This window comes from Pongo abelii, chromosome 2 (genome assembly GCF_028885655.2).
Source record: "Pongo abelii isolate AG06213 chromosome 2, NHGRI_mPonAbe1-v2.0_pri, whole genome shotgun sequence".
NCBI classification, from domain to species: domain Eukaryota; kingdom Metazoa; phylum Chordata; class Mammalia; order Primates; family Hominidae; genus Pongo; species Pongo abelii.
In genome coordinates, this window is record NC_085928.1 from 193,221,328 (window position 1) to 193,236,313 (window position 14,986).

At 41.7% G+C, this 14,986-nt stretch overlaps 1 protein-coding gene across 2 annotated transcripts in view; it reads right to left on the minus strand.

The window, feature by feature from the left end:
• The window catches only part of MCF2L2 (MCF.2 cell line derived transforming sequence-like 2), a 247,088-nt gene that overhangs the window by 40,951 nt on the left and 191,151 nt on the right, over positions 1 to 14,986 (minus strand). For both annotated transcript variants that reach the window (XM_009239585.4, XM_054553050.2), the window contains 6 exons: positions 13,739 to 13,805; positions 12,459 to 12,574; positions 11,091 to 11,160; positions 6,892 to 6,984; positions 6,140 to 6,232; positions 2,762 to 2,830 (listed from right to left, as the gene is read on the minus strand). In XM_009239585.4, coding sequence (XP_009237860.4) covers positions 2,762 to 2,830; positions 6,140 to 6,232; positions 6,892 to 6,984; positions 11,091 to 11,160; positions 12,459 to 12,574; positions 13,739 to 13,805 — 508 coding nt within the window. The remainder of the gene's footprint in view (positions 1 to 2,761; positions 2,831 to 6,139; positions 6,233 to 6,891; positions 6,985 to 11,090; positions 11,161 to 12,458; positions 12,575 to 13,738; positions 13,806 to 14,986) is intronic.

Sequence of the window (14,986 nt, forward strand, 5' to 3'; positions counted from 1 at the left end):
CACTTGAGGTCAGGAGTTTGAGCCCAGCCTGGCCAACATGGTGAAACCCCGTCTCTACTAAAAATACAAAAATCAGCTTAGTGTGATGGCGGGCGCCTGTAATCCCAGCTACTTGGGAGGCTGAGGCAGGAGAACAGCTTGAACCCAGGAGGCAGAGGTTGCAGTGAGCCCAGATTGTGCCATTGCACTCCAGCCTGGGTAACAAGGGTGAAACCCCATCTCAAAAAAAAAAAAAAAAAGTAGCTGGGTGTGGTGGTGTGTGCCTGTAATCTCAGCTACTCAGGAGGCTGAGGCAGGAGAATTGCTTGAACCCGGGAGGTGGAGTTTGCAGTGAGCCAAGATTGCGCCACTGCACTCCAGCCTGGACAACAAAGTGAGACCTTGTCTCACAAAAAAAGAAAAAAGAAAAAGAAAAAGAATACAATCTGAGTATCATATTCCTATATTTAATGTGAAAGCCTTATTCCTGTGGGAAAAATTATACTTAAAATCATCCCAGAGGAGGACATTTGTAAACTCCTATAGAGACAAAGAACTCCATAGGGGCTGCTATGTGGAAATTTACTAATGATTTACATGTAAAAGCGATAACATCATATTTGCACACTGAATCTCCCCCAACTCTGTCCTTCCTTCCTCCACTTGTCCCTGGCCCTCCCCACATTGCACAACCATTAAAGATGCCAAAGAGATAAGCCGGCACTCTGCGCCTCCCCAACATAGAGACTCAGCATTCAGCGGAAAAGCAGTAACTAATTAAAGACCAATGTTCCAATTACAACCACAGTGACATTTAGGATGTGATTGGGGTGATTGTTTCAGCTCTAAAGGCTTTTGCATGGGCTTGTGGTATTTTATCTCCCTGCTACCTACATGCTGTATTTATCTGTTACCTGGTAAATACACATAAAAAAACTTTGGTTTATTCAATGTATTTTTTTAACATCTCAATTTCTACAATGAAGAACAGCTAGCCCCTTTGCTGCTCCCCATCTAGCCCTGACTCTTTTTGTCCTCTACAGCACAATGTAGTCACAGGGTTTAATATTTTCTTAATCTATGCGGAAGCACTGGGTATTTGCATCTTTGGATGAGAGACATGAGTGACAGGGCTGATGAATGGAATAGATCACGCTGCTGCCTCTGAAAAATGTATCATGGATTCGTAGCTTCTCATTCATAATAAAGAAGCTTCGCTTTCTGGTAAAAGACAACAGACTCTCGCCTGAATTTATTTTAACAACATCAATAAGGGATTAAGAGTTCTTGGCAGGGCGCAGTGGCTCACGCCTGTAATCCCAGCACTTTGGGAGGCCGAGGGGGGCGGATCACGAGGTCACGAGATCGAGACCAGCCTGGCCAACGTGGTGAAACCCCATCTCTACTAAAAACAAAAATTAGCTGAGTGTGGTGGCCGGTGCCTGTAATCCCAGCTACTCAGGAAGCTGAGGCAGGATAATAGCTTGAACCTGGGCGGAGGTTGCAGTGAGCCGAAACTGCGCCATTGCACTCCAGCCTGGGTGACAGAGCGAGACTCTGTCTCAAAAAAATAAAAATAAAAAAATAATTTTTTTTAAGTTCTTATACCAGGCATCTTCCTCCTTACCAAACACTGAATGCTCAGTTTCCTTTCAGATCCTCACCTCCTCCTATCCCCCTTCCTTCCACTAACCCTCCTTCACAAAACACGAGGTGGATAGGGTTTTGAATTGTATAATGTAGGGTTCAGAAAAATCCTTAAAAACATTGTTAAACTCCTCTAACTAGGGCTAGCTCCTCTTGCTCCAGGCTGTAAAAATATGACCTGTGTCCTGAGCTGCTTCTGTTTTCAACGGGTCCTTGTCATCCATTCTGAGCAGAAAGGGCATGCAAATGACTGCCCCATGAGACATGTCTCAAGTGTTTCTTGCTAAAACCAGAACATTCTATAGCAAAGGGAAGAGAAACCGCACTGCTAAACTACAGATTTCTTCCTAACCTGGTGTGGTCACGGTAACCATTTATTCTAAGGGAACTTTGGCAGACTCTTAGAGTTCACACACACGCACACGCACACACACAGAGAACAAGGCATAACATATAGAAATTAGATATACTAAGAGGTACAAAGAAGAAAACATAATCCTACCATTCAGGAAAGCCACAGCAGACATTTTATCATATTTATTTACTTCCAGTCTTTTATGTATGCATTTTACGTATTTGCTTAATTTTGTTTCCATTAAAATTTTTTTGGCTGGGTGCAGTGGCTTCATGCCTGTAATCCCAGCACTTTGGGAGGCCGAGGCGGGTGGATCATCTGAGGTCAGGAGTTCGAGACCAGCCTGGCCAACATGGCGAAACCCTGTCTCTACTAAAAATAAAAAAATTAGCTGGGCATGGTGGTGGGTGCCTGTAATCCCAGCTACTTGGGAGGCCGAGGCAGGAGAATCGCTTGAACCCGGGAGGCGGAGGTTGCAGTGAGCCAAGATTGCACCATTGCACTCCAGCCTGTGCAACAGAGTGAGACTCTGTCTAAAAAAAAAAAAAAATTATGTGGAAGGAAGAAAATATATTACCACTTCCCTTTGAGCTGCAAATCCCTACTTTAAAATTGCCTTTAATTTTTTTGTTTTTCTTGACTATGAGTTATAGGATACATATTATTTTAGAAAATATAGATAATAAAGACCACCAAGTAAAATTGCTATAAATCCTCCGACCCATAGACAAACACCATTAATAGTTAGTTATATAAAATGTAATATTTAATATTGAGTACCTTAGCCGAGCCTCCTAGTTCACCTGGGTCTATCTCCATATCTTCAGGAGACTCGAAATCCAGCAGACCCTGCATTAACCCAAAAGTCTTGTTGAAAATTAAAATGTAGATTGCCATCAAAATGTAGATTGTCAACAAAATCTACTGCGCAAACTATTTGCCACCAATGCTAAGCTGACTGAGAACGTGTGTAAATGTGTAAGAGGGAAAGAATAAATGATGTATTTGGCACAGGGTTCTTTCCACAAACCTAGAATCATATTGTACACACTATTTTGTAGACTGCTTTTTCTCATTCACCAATATCTCATGAATATTTTCCCATGATATTATGTTTTTCTAAAATATGGGCTTTGATTGTGGTAGAGTGTTATAGATAAACCATTTTTCTCATTCAACAATATCTTATGAATATTTTCCCATGACATTATATTTTTTTAAAACATGGGCTTTGATTGTGGTAGAGTGTTTTATCTTATAGATAAACCATACTCGAATTATAGTCCCCCTTATCATTAAACATTTAGGTTCAACAATATTTTTTACTATAATAATGATAATAACTTCTGTGCATTTTTCTTAAAGCTAAATTCCTAGAGTGGAATTGCAAATGTTAACAGTTTTGAGGCATATTTCCAAGTTCTTCAGAGAAGGACTGTGTTCCTGCCAGCTATATAGGAAAGCCTGTCTCACCAGCCCCTAGCCTACAAGGGGTAGTGTCATTTAATCAAAAATCTTTACCAATTGAATGAAAAAAGAAATCCTACCTCACTGTTGTTTTAATTTGACTTCCTTAGATAACTAGAGGTGTAGAGCTTTTTTTAAAAAACGTTTGCTACCAGTGTTTATTCTTTTGCAAATTGCTATGTCCTTTGCGCATCTTTTTATTATAATTTCCAAGAGCACATGATTCATTAAGCATACTGATCATCTGTTACATATTTTGTTCACACTTACCCCAATGTTTCATGAGTCTGTCTTTAATGGTATAAGCTATCACTCATCACCCTCTCCCCAAGATCCCATGATCCTTTCTAAAGCATGAGGCAATCAGTCCAACATTCATACTCTTTCAAGCCAGCACGTGTGTGCGAGATGCAAAATAAGCTCCGCCCCTGGGGATAAAGAAGGTCCTAGATAGGACTACAAGGTCGTTCCTTTCTTTGCAGGCACGTAATGGCCTGAGCTGGTTTCACAGGCACCAGCAAGCTTAGCTGTGGGGACGCTGTTCTGGTCTGCCTTGGGTAGCTCCCACGGCTCCTCACAGACCCCCCCGCAAAATATTTTGTAGTAATTCTATCTCTTGTTTCTTCAGTGAAAGGCAGCTAACAAAACCTTCTAAGTCCTTTTAACCTGTATTATCTCATTTAATGCTCCCAACAAGCATACCAGGAAAGTACTATTATTATCTTATTTCTACAGGTGAGAAATCTGAGGCTGAGAGAGGTTAAGTAACTTGCCTGAGTTCACGCAGCCTGGAAGGGTCAGAGCCTGGATTCAGACCCAGGTTGTTAAACTCTCCAGTCAGTGTTTCCAATGACGATGCCCCACAGCCCTCTGCGTCTGGTACCGAACCTAGCTCCTGTGTAAATGTCACCTCTGTGGGAAAGCTGGAGCCTAGGCTGAGGGAGGGAGGACCATCACTTACATCCTGCTCACTCCTCACTGGGCCCAGAGGTTGGACTTCTAGAATAGGAATGACAGTGACAATGGGACATGCAGAGGAGCATGAGGCCTTGAGTAAGTGCTGGGTCAAACATGTTCCGAGTTGCTGCTCGCTGAAGGAAGCAGATCATTATCCTCATTTCTATGGTGGTGTGACAGTCTCAATGTCTAAGATAACAGCTACGCATCATGCAGAGTTTCCTGGGCTGTGCCAAGCCCTCCGCATGTGCTAATCATCTGCTTCATAACGATCTTATGGAGGAGGTTCTAGTACCCTCATTTTATATAGAGGAAAACTAAGGCCCAAGAGGTCAAGGTCTCATAACTGACAAATGGCAGGGTACACCGAGGCTGAAACTGCTAATGGAAAGCTTGAAAGGAGTAACTTTGCAAAAATGTTTTTAAAATTATTTTTACAGATGAGGTCTTGCTATGTTGCCCAGGCTAGCCTTGAACTCCTGGACTGAAGGGATGCTCCTGCCTCCACCTCCTGAGTAGCTGGGACTACAGGTGTGTGTCATCATGTCTGACCTGAAAGGGGTAACTTTTTCTGAGGGGAGACTGTTGGGCAATAAGCTTAACCTTCCTGAGCCTCAGTTTCTTCACAGTCCACAGCATGGCTGGTATGTCTGATTGTGGAGATTAAATAAGAAATACTGTAATCCCAGCACTTTGGGAGGCTGAGGTGGGCGGATCACAAGGTCAGGAGTTCAAGACCAGCCTGGCCAACATGGTGAAACCCCGTCTCTACTAAAAATACAAAAATTAGCCAGGCGTGGTGGCAGGAGCCTGTAATCTCAGCTACTCGGTAGGCTGAGGCACAAGAATTGCTTGAACCTGGGAGGCAGAGGTTGCAGTGAACTGAGATCGTGCCATTGCACTCCAGCCTGGGCAGAGTCTCACCCTGTCTCAAAAAAAAAAAGAAAGAAAAAAAAAAAAAAAAGAAATACACGTGGGGAAGTACCTAGTAAACAGTAGGTGCTTGTTTTTGTTTGTTTGTTTGTTTTATTAAGAAATAGTGGCCACTGGGCAAGAGCTACCTGAACGCCTTATAGAGGTTAATTCAACAGACAACTTATCGTGGTGGCCCAAACCTTTCTCTCAAGCTCACACATAGAAAACCAGCCATGATAGGCCCTCATATCTTGTTTGGGGTGTCTGAGAATGCTTGCCTGCAGATATGCTAGTGTCAATGACTTATCACTAAGGAGGGGTAAAGGTCAGAGAAAGAGACAGAAAACCACTTAGGGGTTCAGGGTTCAGATATAGCAAAGTTCATTCTGTTAGGCTGCTCTCAGGGTAAGATCCTAAATCTAAGAATGGAGGTCAGTGCTGCAAAAGGAGAGAAGACTTCAGTTTTGTCTTCTCCCTTCCACAACTTAAAATGCCCATAAAACAGTAACTTTGGGGAAAATCACATTCTCACTCCCAAAGAGCTCTCCTCCCCTAAGCCAGGCTCCTTAGTGATTCATGCCCTGAGCTAGACGTTGGACTAGTGAGGCCCTCAGGTGCCCTCCAACTCTATGATTCTTTGGTCTTAACTCCACATTGAAGAGGGCTGATTTAGAGTTGGAGGAAAGAAAAAGCCTGCAGGATAGTCATATCTTCAGCCTTAGAAGACCAAGGCACAGCTCTACATGTATAATGATAAGGGTACCACAGTGCAGGCGTCTGGTTTCCCACCAAGGAAAAGCACTGTCTCATTGATTTTACCTTCAACAGCATCTGGTATTTTATAAGTCTCTGGCTTGGTCCTTTAAGATACTTAAAAAGAGGGAGATTGTGATCCAGTTGGCGCTGGCATACCTTTAAAAGCCAAATAGAAACAACATAAAGTAAAACAAACAACACACACACAACAAAAGTGGCATCATTTAGGTACAAAACACAAAATTGCTTTTCCTGGACAACAGGGGCAGCTGTGTCGAGTAGCTCCATAAGGCTGTGGGGTTGTTCTGTCCCCTAGGAACAGTGTGTGAAATAAGAGAAAGAGGAAAGAAGACGGCTTGGCTAATATTTTTACAGGCATCTAGGGAAGCAGAACCATTTATTTCTTTTAGAAAGCAAGTTTACTAGAAGACAGTGGGGCATTTCAAGTCCTTCTGAAAAGGAGGCCGCCTGTCTTCAAGTTGGGGGCCGCCAGAGTCTATTCAGGCCATCTGGAGCCTGAAGGATACAGATGGTTTGTAGATATCATTCCAGGGAGCCCAAAGTGTGACATTTTTGACTTAGTTTCATTTTTAAAACCCATCCTAGAAGAAGACACTGGTTTTCTCACCAGATATAGGTGCTCCTCACAGGCCTATCCCATTACAACTTTTCATGTGTAATTTCAAAGTATGGGGCACTTTAAATAAACATAAATCCCAATGCCAAATTCCTCTCCCTAGTCCCACTTTCGATTTATTTAACAACTTAATGCATAGAAACATTTTCCAGGAACAAGTTTGTCTTCTCAACATTACCCCAAAGTAAGCGCAGTCTTGACACTCTTGCCAGATTGCCCTAGCTCGGGGCAGATTCTTATGGTATTTAAAATATATCTGAAGATCTTCTTTCTAGGTGGGAAAAAATTAGAACAAATTAATCAGGTAGCATTTTTCAGTAAGTGGACAGGATAATACAGCTTATTCATTCATTCAACAAGCCAGAGTATTCTCATGTGTAAGGAATTGGGGGTGTACAGTAAGTAATCTTATGTTGGGATGCATCTGTGATGGAGAGATAAACAAAAGGCTTTAAACAACCATAACTACCAGACATAGATAGGCACAGAGTGCTCTGGGAGCATCTACAAGGGCTATTGGTAAATACATAAGTAGACTCACAAACAGGAATTGGTTTTTATCTTTAACATTCTTTTCCTGCCCTTTGTCCAGAACATCGACATCTCCCCACGACAGGTCTGCAATGAGTGGTAAAACTGACAGAAAAGAGGCTGGTGTTTGATGGTCCCCCTCTCTTCTCTCCCCAGCCTCTCCTTGTGGTCATCGTGACACCAACCCTGCAAAGAAGCCCAAGAAACAACCAAAAGATGGAAACACGCCAGAGGGGAGATGTGGTAGATCGGGCAACCAATACGGAGCTCAGTCATTTGGGCAACCCTCAAAGTGACAGGCTCCGCCTCAAACATCACTTTCAACCTGCAGCACAAGACTCTGAGACAGGAAATGTTATGTGACTGTTTCGGAGCTAGAGAACAAGGAGGACTCAACGTGCTGTTCAACCTGTATTCTCATGGTATCAAAGACGCTGAGAAGTGGGCACACATCTGCCAATATCCTGGAGAGAAAGCACACTCCAAGCCTCTGGAGTCAGCTTGCCAGCTTCACTCGTTCTATCAGGGAGCCTGGCCCCCAGCGGCTGTGCTGGCCACAGATCCCATGCCACTCTGGTGGAGAAGCCCATGCAGCCACCTCCTTGCAGAAGTCTGTGTCCCTGTCCTCCTGCTCAGCCCAACTCTGGATTTCCTTCATGTCAACACAGATGATTTCTTCCCTCGCAGCTTCAATGATGCCTATTCTACTCCCAAATACGTTGCTATAGTGGATGACTTCCATTTCTGTAGCTCTTTCTTTCTCCCAATAGGTTGTAAGTGGTCATTTCAGGATAAGAACTACAGTAACCGTCCTTTGCTATTCCCTCCAGGAAAAAAATGACACACACATTTAAGACAGATGGCCCTTGAAAAATGTTCAGACTGGTTAAGGAGCTAGAATAATAACTCAGAGTTTAACAATATAGTATTGACCTAAATTGCTCTTCTAAAGGCTAACAGTCCAAAATTCCTCAGAGAAAGGATGTCCACTAACCAGCAACATATAAAAGTGCCCAGTTCTCCATATCTCCTTATAGGATGAATCAGGAGGCTATAAAATTGCTACCAGAAACTCATATTCACACAAGAATACATAATTGCTTATGGATTAAGACTGCGGGGCTCTGGTGGCGGATGGTCCAGGTTCAGTTCTTGGCTTTGTCAAATACAAATTATATGACCTAAAGTAAGTTACCTAACCTTCCTAGACTTCAGTTTTCTCATCTGTTAAGTGGGCCCATAACAGTAGTCAACTCCTGTGACTGTTGTGAGATTAAATGAGATGATGTATAGAAACCTCTCAACAAATGCCCAATGGATAGAGTACTCAAAAAATGGTGGCTATTGTCAAAGCACTTTTTACTTTGTAGAATCCTCTGCATACATTGTTTCCCCCAACAACTGTACATATTGGTACTATTAGCCTGTTGTGTGGAGGACAGTCAGATTCCAAAGGTTTAAGTTATTTACTGGAGGTCATGCAGACAGCAAGTGGCTTGACCAACATGATAAATCATGTTTCCTGACTTATCAGTTACTCCCACATATCAGTGTGAGCACCCATTCCAGTGCTCTTTCCATTTTACCATGTGAGATCTCAGAGCACTTGGAACCCACAGTACACTATGGACAAATATTATTCTATATAGAACATGGTCTCTGGAGGAGAATTGTTTCAGAAGATACAGGCTAAAGAGGCTGATTAAAACACTTGGTCAGAAGACTATTTCAAAATTCATTATCTTGGAAGGCCAAGGTGGGTGGATCACGAGGTCAGGTGATGGAGACCATCCTGGCCAACATGATGAAACCTCATCTCTACTAAAAATATAAAAATTAGCCGGGCGTGGTGGCACATGCCTATAATCCCAGCTATGAGGGAGGGTGAGGCAGGAGAATCGCTTGAACCAGGGAGTCGGAGGTTGCAGTGAGCTGAGATCGCGCCACAGCACTCCAGCCTGGTGACAGAGCGAGACTCCGTCTCAAGAAAAAAAAAAAAGTACTACTTGGATTTTGTCTCTAACATCATAAATCATATAGGGCTAAGTCAGTGTTTTCTGTCTGGGTTAATGATTTACAATGTTCCTCCCAACATGGCGGGGCGCTATAAAAAAACTTTGTAAAACTTTATAGTTTAGGAGAGGAATTCAGAAAAGATATTTAGTTAATAATTCTCTGACAATTTCCTCATATTTGAACAATTTGATAATATCCACTTTCCCACAGGAACTTTGCCCATTTCTCATTGAACAATTTAAATAATCTTTGCAGTAATGACATACACAACCATAAAATGCTTCTAATCTCTGAAACTAGATTTCACATTAGTGGTTTGATAAGTGCAAAAATTCAAAATAGTATATAAAGCACTAATAATGTAATAGTTCAAAAAATTAATGAATCAGAATGAGTATAAAATAGTTTTCAGTGTATGTTGAATTCTGGTGCTTTGACGCAAAGCCTATGATGAGTTGACATGGAAAGCCATACAGGGCCACCAAAGGGCTCTGAGCATTGAAGATTCCTGCTCTCCATTAATGTCAAATATCTTGAAACCTGGAGGCTTTGTTTGCTTCCAGTAATCATAAATATTGCTCTCAGCCTCAGTCATAATATGAGTTGCTTACAACTTTAAGTTGTTTGATCTGTTGCCTTGGGTTCACAAAAAGAAAAATAAGAAAGAGAATGAGAAGGACTAGTTGAGAAAGAGAGGAGAAATGAGAACTATTTAGAAGGCACAGGGGGTCAGGATCATCTCCATGGTCGCGTCCTAGAAAGTACATGGTGGGGATTGATGTTGGGTGAAATATTTCTCTGTGGCAGCTCCCACTGGCCCATACAGCCTATTTGTTGCCTAAAACAGGGTGGAGAAACAGGGAAAGAGGGAAGAAGTCTGGGAGGTGGGAAGAAGGGGTAGTTGGAGGTATAATGTTGTAGGCCAAGATGTTCATAAATTGAGTACTAAGCCTAAAGGAGGCTGTAGATTTAAAATTTTCTAATCATCCTCTATGTTGTAAAAAATAGAATGGAAATAAAATGTATTTCCTAAGATTTTTAGTTTAACACCAATGCTTCTCCTCTTGAGAGCATTAGTACAGCTTTATTGTGGGACTCTAACCTCACTGTATGATTCTTGTTTTAAAACGTAGCTGAGTTATTCAGAAGAGGATCCTCTGCTTTGGGGACCATGGATGGCCAGCCTTCTATTTCACGGGGCTTCGCAGGAAGCCAGGCTTGCAGTTACTCCCACGTATCAGTATGAGCTCAGTCAGATTGGACTCATTCTCACCTTGGATAAAGTCAGATAAAGTTGAGAGGCCAACTCATGTTTTCCATTCAAAGGGCAGATACAAGATGTACTGTCTTGGTAAATTTCAAGTGTACAGTACAGTATGATTCCATGATAGTCGCCATGCTGTGCATTACATCTCCAGAACTTACTCATCTCATAACTGCAAGTTTGTACCCTGTGACCAACATCTCCCTCCTTCCTCTAGACTCCAGCCCCTGGCAACCACCCTTCTACTTCAATGAGCTCAACTTTTTTGGATTTTATATATATATACACACACACACACACACACACACACACACACAATGGCAATGAATGTATTCATTAACTTGATTGCGGTAATCATTTCACAGGGTGTAAGTATATCAAACCATCCTGTTGTATAGTTTGAATATATGCAATTTTTATTTACCAATTATACTTCAGTAAAGCTTGGAGTCAGGGGGAAGCAGATATGCTTTTAGACCATTGGTGTTTCCATTTGTCCTTGCCACTTAACACAGAAAAGTAAGGACTGACTTTAACATAGTTATGTACTGGGAGTACAGACTTACTCTCTTGAGAAAGCAATGTGCCAGAAGTTCAGGGTTCTCAGCACACTTTCCCAACTCTTTCAGAAAAGTCCTAGAAAAATAAAAGTATACAAGTAATAATGTTTTGATTTTGACATGTAGATAATTAATTTTTAAGTACAATCACATAAGGTTTCAAGAGGTGCCTAGAAAAATGTTCTCCAGGCCTTCTTGCTCTTATCTTCTACACATTGATTCAGAAAAAAAAGCTGTATTCTGAGGTATTACTACAATTACCCTGAAATCACTCAAAACTTTAAGTTGTTTGATCTGTTGCCTTAGGTTCACAAAAAGAAAAATAAGAACGAGAATGAGAAGAACTAGTTGAGAAAGAGAGGAGAAATGAGAACTACTCAGAAGGCACAGGGGGTCAGGATCATCTCCAATTATCAGAACACAGCTGTTCTGGTAATTCTAAGCATTAGTCATAGACAGACTAGATACACTCACTGATGCTCCCTCTTACATGAAAATAACATTCATAAGAACTGCTGCTGCTGCTGTTGCTATTACTAATATCACTGACAGCTTACTATAAGCCAGGCATAAGCTAAGTGCTCCGCAAACAGAATCTCATTTAATCATCAACCAAAGATAGAGTTTCATAAATATAAAACCTGGGGCTCAAAGAGGCTACATAACTTCTCTGGGGAAATCAGGAGAAATGGGTTTCCATTTCAGTTTTGTGTCTGACCAACGGACAAGGGATGGGGTTAGGAAGCAACTGTGGTTCAATTCACCAAGCAGCTTTTCTCCCTCTGTGAATTAGGTGTGCAATCTTGGGGTCATGATAGCGAATAAAGAGAGTCAACAGGTTACCATTCCCATATGTGTAACATGAAAGGGTTTGAAGATGATTTCCAAAGTCCCTTATTCCTACAATTCTCTAGAACTCAATATTCAAGCAGCCCTGGGTTAAAAGTACAACTTGTTTGAGCAGTCAGCATTTTCTAACACCCTAGTTCCCAGCATCCCCTTATGATAATGGTATGTAGATGTGTATCTCGGTCATCTTTGTATCCCCAATGCTGAGCACAGTGCCTGGCACAGAACAGGTGCTCAAAAAATGCTGATGCATGAATAATTAAACAAAGGAACACTCAACTGCATACAACATGGATGTCTGACACCGGGTGCCTGTTCCTTTGATGTCTCTTCCCTTCCTCCCCAGGGATCCTGTGGGACTTCTCCCCTCCTTTTACTCCAATCCACCCCAATCCAATCCACTGACTCCAAACCACTTGCTTAAACCTGAAAACATCTAAGCGTTTTCATCTCCCAATTCCATCAGTCTCATTTCCACCCTTCTCTTACTCTCCATTCTTTCTGATAACGTGAATTATTATATACCTGTTGTGAAATTCATAAAGTTCTCTAATATTCCCAAAGAGAAAGTCCTTGTTATTCTGAAGAACATCTGGAATTAGGTGCTTTAGCCAAATAAAATCCATTGGAGTGATATAACCCTGCAGAGGTGGAAACAAGGTAGGTGTTACAAACAGGAACATACCAGAGATCATCTGAATTAGCTACTGCAAAAACCAAAACTTTAGTGAAATGATTGAAGAATATAGCACACTTATTTCTTGAAAGCTATTGTATCGAGTACTTTCTTTTGATATCATTTTCCTCATGTGCCCACTTTCAGAAGGAGATGGCTTAATGGCAATGATAATAAAATGGCATTTTTGTGAGAAGAACAAATATATTTAAAAATGTTTATGTTACATAGGTTTAATGTAAAAGAAGGGAAAATGTACCCATTGTTTTATGAACTAATACAATTACTATTATTATTATGATTATTATTATTATGGAGATGAAGTTTCGCTCTTCTTGCCCAGGCTGGAGTGCAATGGCGTGATCTCGGCTCACTGCAACCTCCGCCTCCCAGGTTCAAGTGATTCTTCTGTTTCAGACTCCCAAGTAGGTGGAATTACTACACCCGGCTAATTTTCGTATTTTTAGTAGAGACGGGGTTTCACCATGTTGGCAAAGCTGGTCTCAAACTTCTGACCTCAGGCAATCCACCCGCCTCGGCCTCCCAAATTGCTGGGATTACAGGCGTGAGCCACTGCGTCCGGCCCAATAATTATTTTTTAATATCTAAATAATGTTTATTCAGCATATATATCATAATTTACTAAACATTCCCTTTTTATTGGACATTTGGGTTGCTTCTAATATTTTACGGTAAAAATGTGATTATAAATAATTGTGTACATATAATTTTTTCCTTAAGATTATTCCCTTAGGAAAATAGGGAAAACATGAATTTTTACTCTTAAGAAAAAAGGCTACCTTAAAAAAACAAGAAATAATCTTCCCTTATTAAAGTATCAGGAACACTTAGCTTATAATATCCTTTGTTGGCAAGAAGATGGTAAACCTATTTGGGCATTGCTGGAATCAGTGTGAACTGGCTTAATTCTTTGGAAACTATTTGGCTACATGGATCAAGAAACCACAGGGATGCTCTTATTCCTACTGGAGACACTTGTAATATTCTAAGACCTGAAACCTTGGTGGGAATTCTGGAGACTTATGGCAACTATTTTGAGTCTCTTTGTACAACAAAACATCTGCAGTTTGAATATATGCTTGATACTCCACTCCCCAAATCTACTTACATCAATTATGCTTTTAATCTCTTTTATATAAATCTCTTCAGTCTCAAGCAAGTCACGTATAATGCGCCTGAATCACAGCAGCAGGTGGGAGGGTGAAAGAGAGAAAGAGACAGGGAGAGGAGAATGTTCTTTTAGAATTCTGTTAGAATAATGCTCATCAATACAGTTCCCCTTTAGTGGCTCACCTACTTAGTTTCTGGTCAGTTCATTCTGTTCTATTGAACACCCAAGGTCAGCATCTCACAAACACATACTGTGATCACACTGGTATCAAGAAGAAACAGCAAGGTTACAGAACTCAAAATCCTTTAGGCAGCCAGTGAATGACCTGTCCTCTGGGTGGGCCATATAGTGTGGGAGTCAAGAAGGGAGATGTTGGAGTCAGAAATACCAGGTTTGGATCCTTAGTCAAGGAAGGTCTGCCTGACCCTGCTGCCACCCCCTACATTGTATACATTGTATAAGTGGTTTCCTAGATTTTCTCTCCAGCTTTCTGCTCACATCAAGCTTTTTTTCCTTTTAAGAGAAAGCGTCTTGCCCTGTTGCCCAGGAATGAGTGCAGTGGCATGATCGTGGCTCACTGTAGCCTTGAACTCCTGGGCTCCAGCAACCCTCCAGCCTCAGCCTCCCAAGTAGCTAGGGCTATGGATGTGCACCACTACACCCAGCTAACACCTTTTTTTTTTTTTGGTAGAGATTAGGTCTTACTATGTTACCCAGGCTGGTCTCAAACTGCTACTTTCAAGCAATCCTCCTGCCTTTGCCTCCCAAACTGCTCGGATTATAGGTGTGAGACACTGTGCCAGGCCCTCACATCCAGATCTTTGACCCATATGGATGTATTTTGTTGTACATGGGGTTAGATGTATGCTAGCTCCTTCCTCTGGCATTGGATGTTTCACTGTGATTTCCTAAGGCAAAAGATATGAGTTCTGTCTGCTTCTGTCAAGGAAGGCAGGTGGAAGATGTGGTGGGCAGAATTTAAGATGGTCCCCAAGACTTCTGGCCCCACTGCACATCTGCCTCTTCCAATCAAACACTAATTCAGGGGATGCTGTGGAAGGATTTTGCTGTTCATTTGATAGGTATTCCAGTTGGGCCTGTCCTAATCACATGAACTCAGATCTGTCTGGGTCAAGTGGTCAGAGATTGGAAGCATAAAAAGGATTCAACACAAAGGAGATTCCCCTTTGCTGACTTTTGAGATGGAGGGGGCCAGATGGAATGGAATGCGGGCAGCCGTAGGAA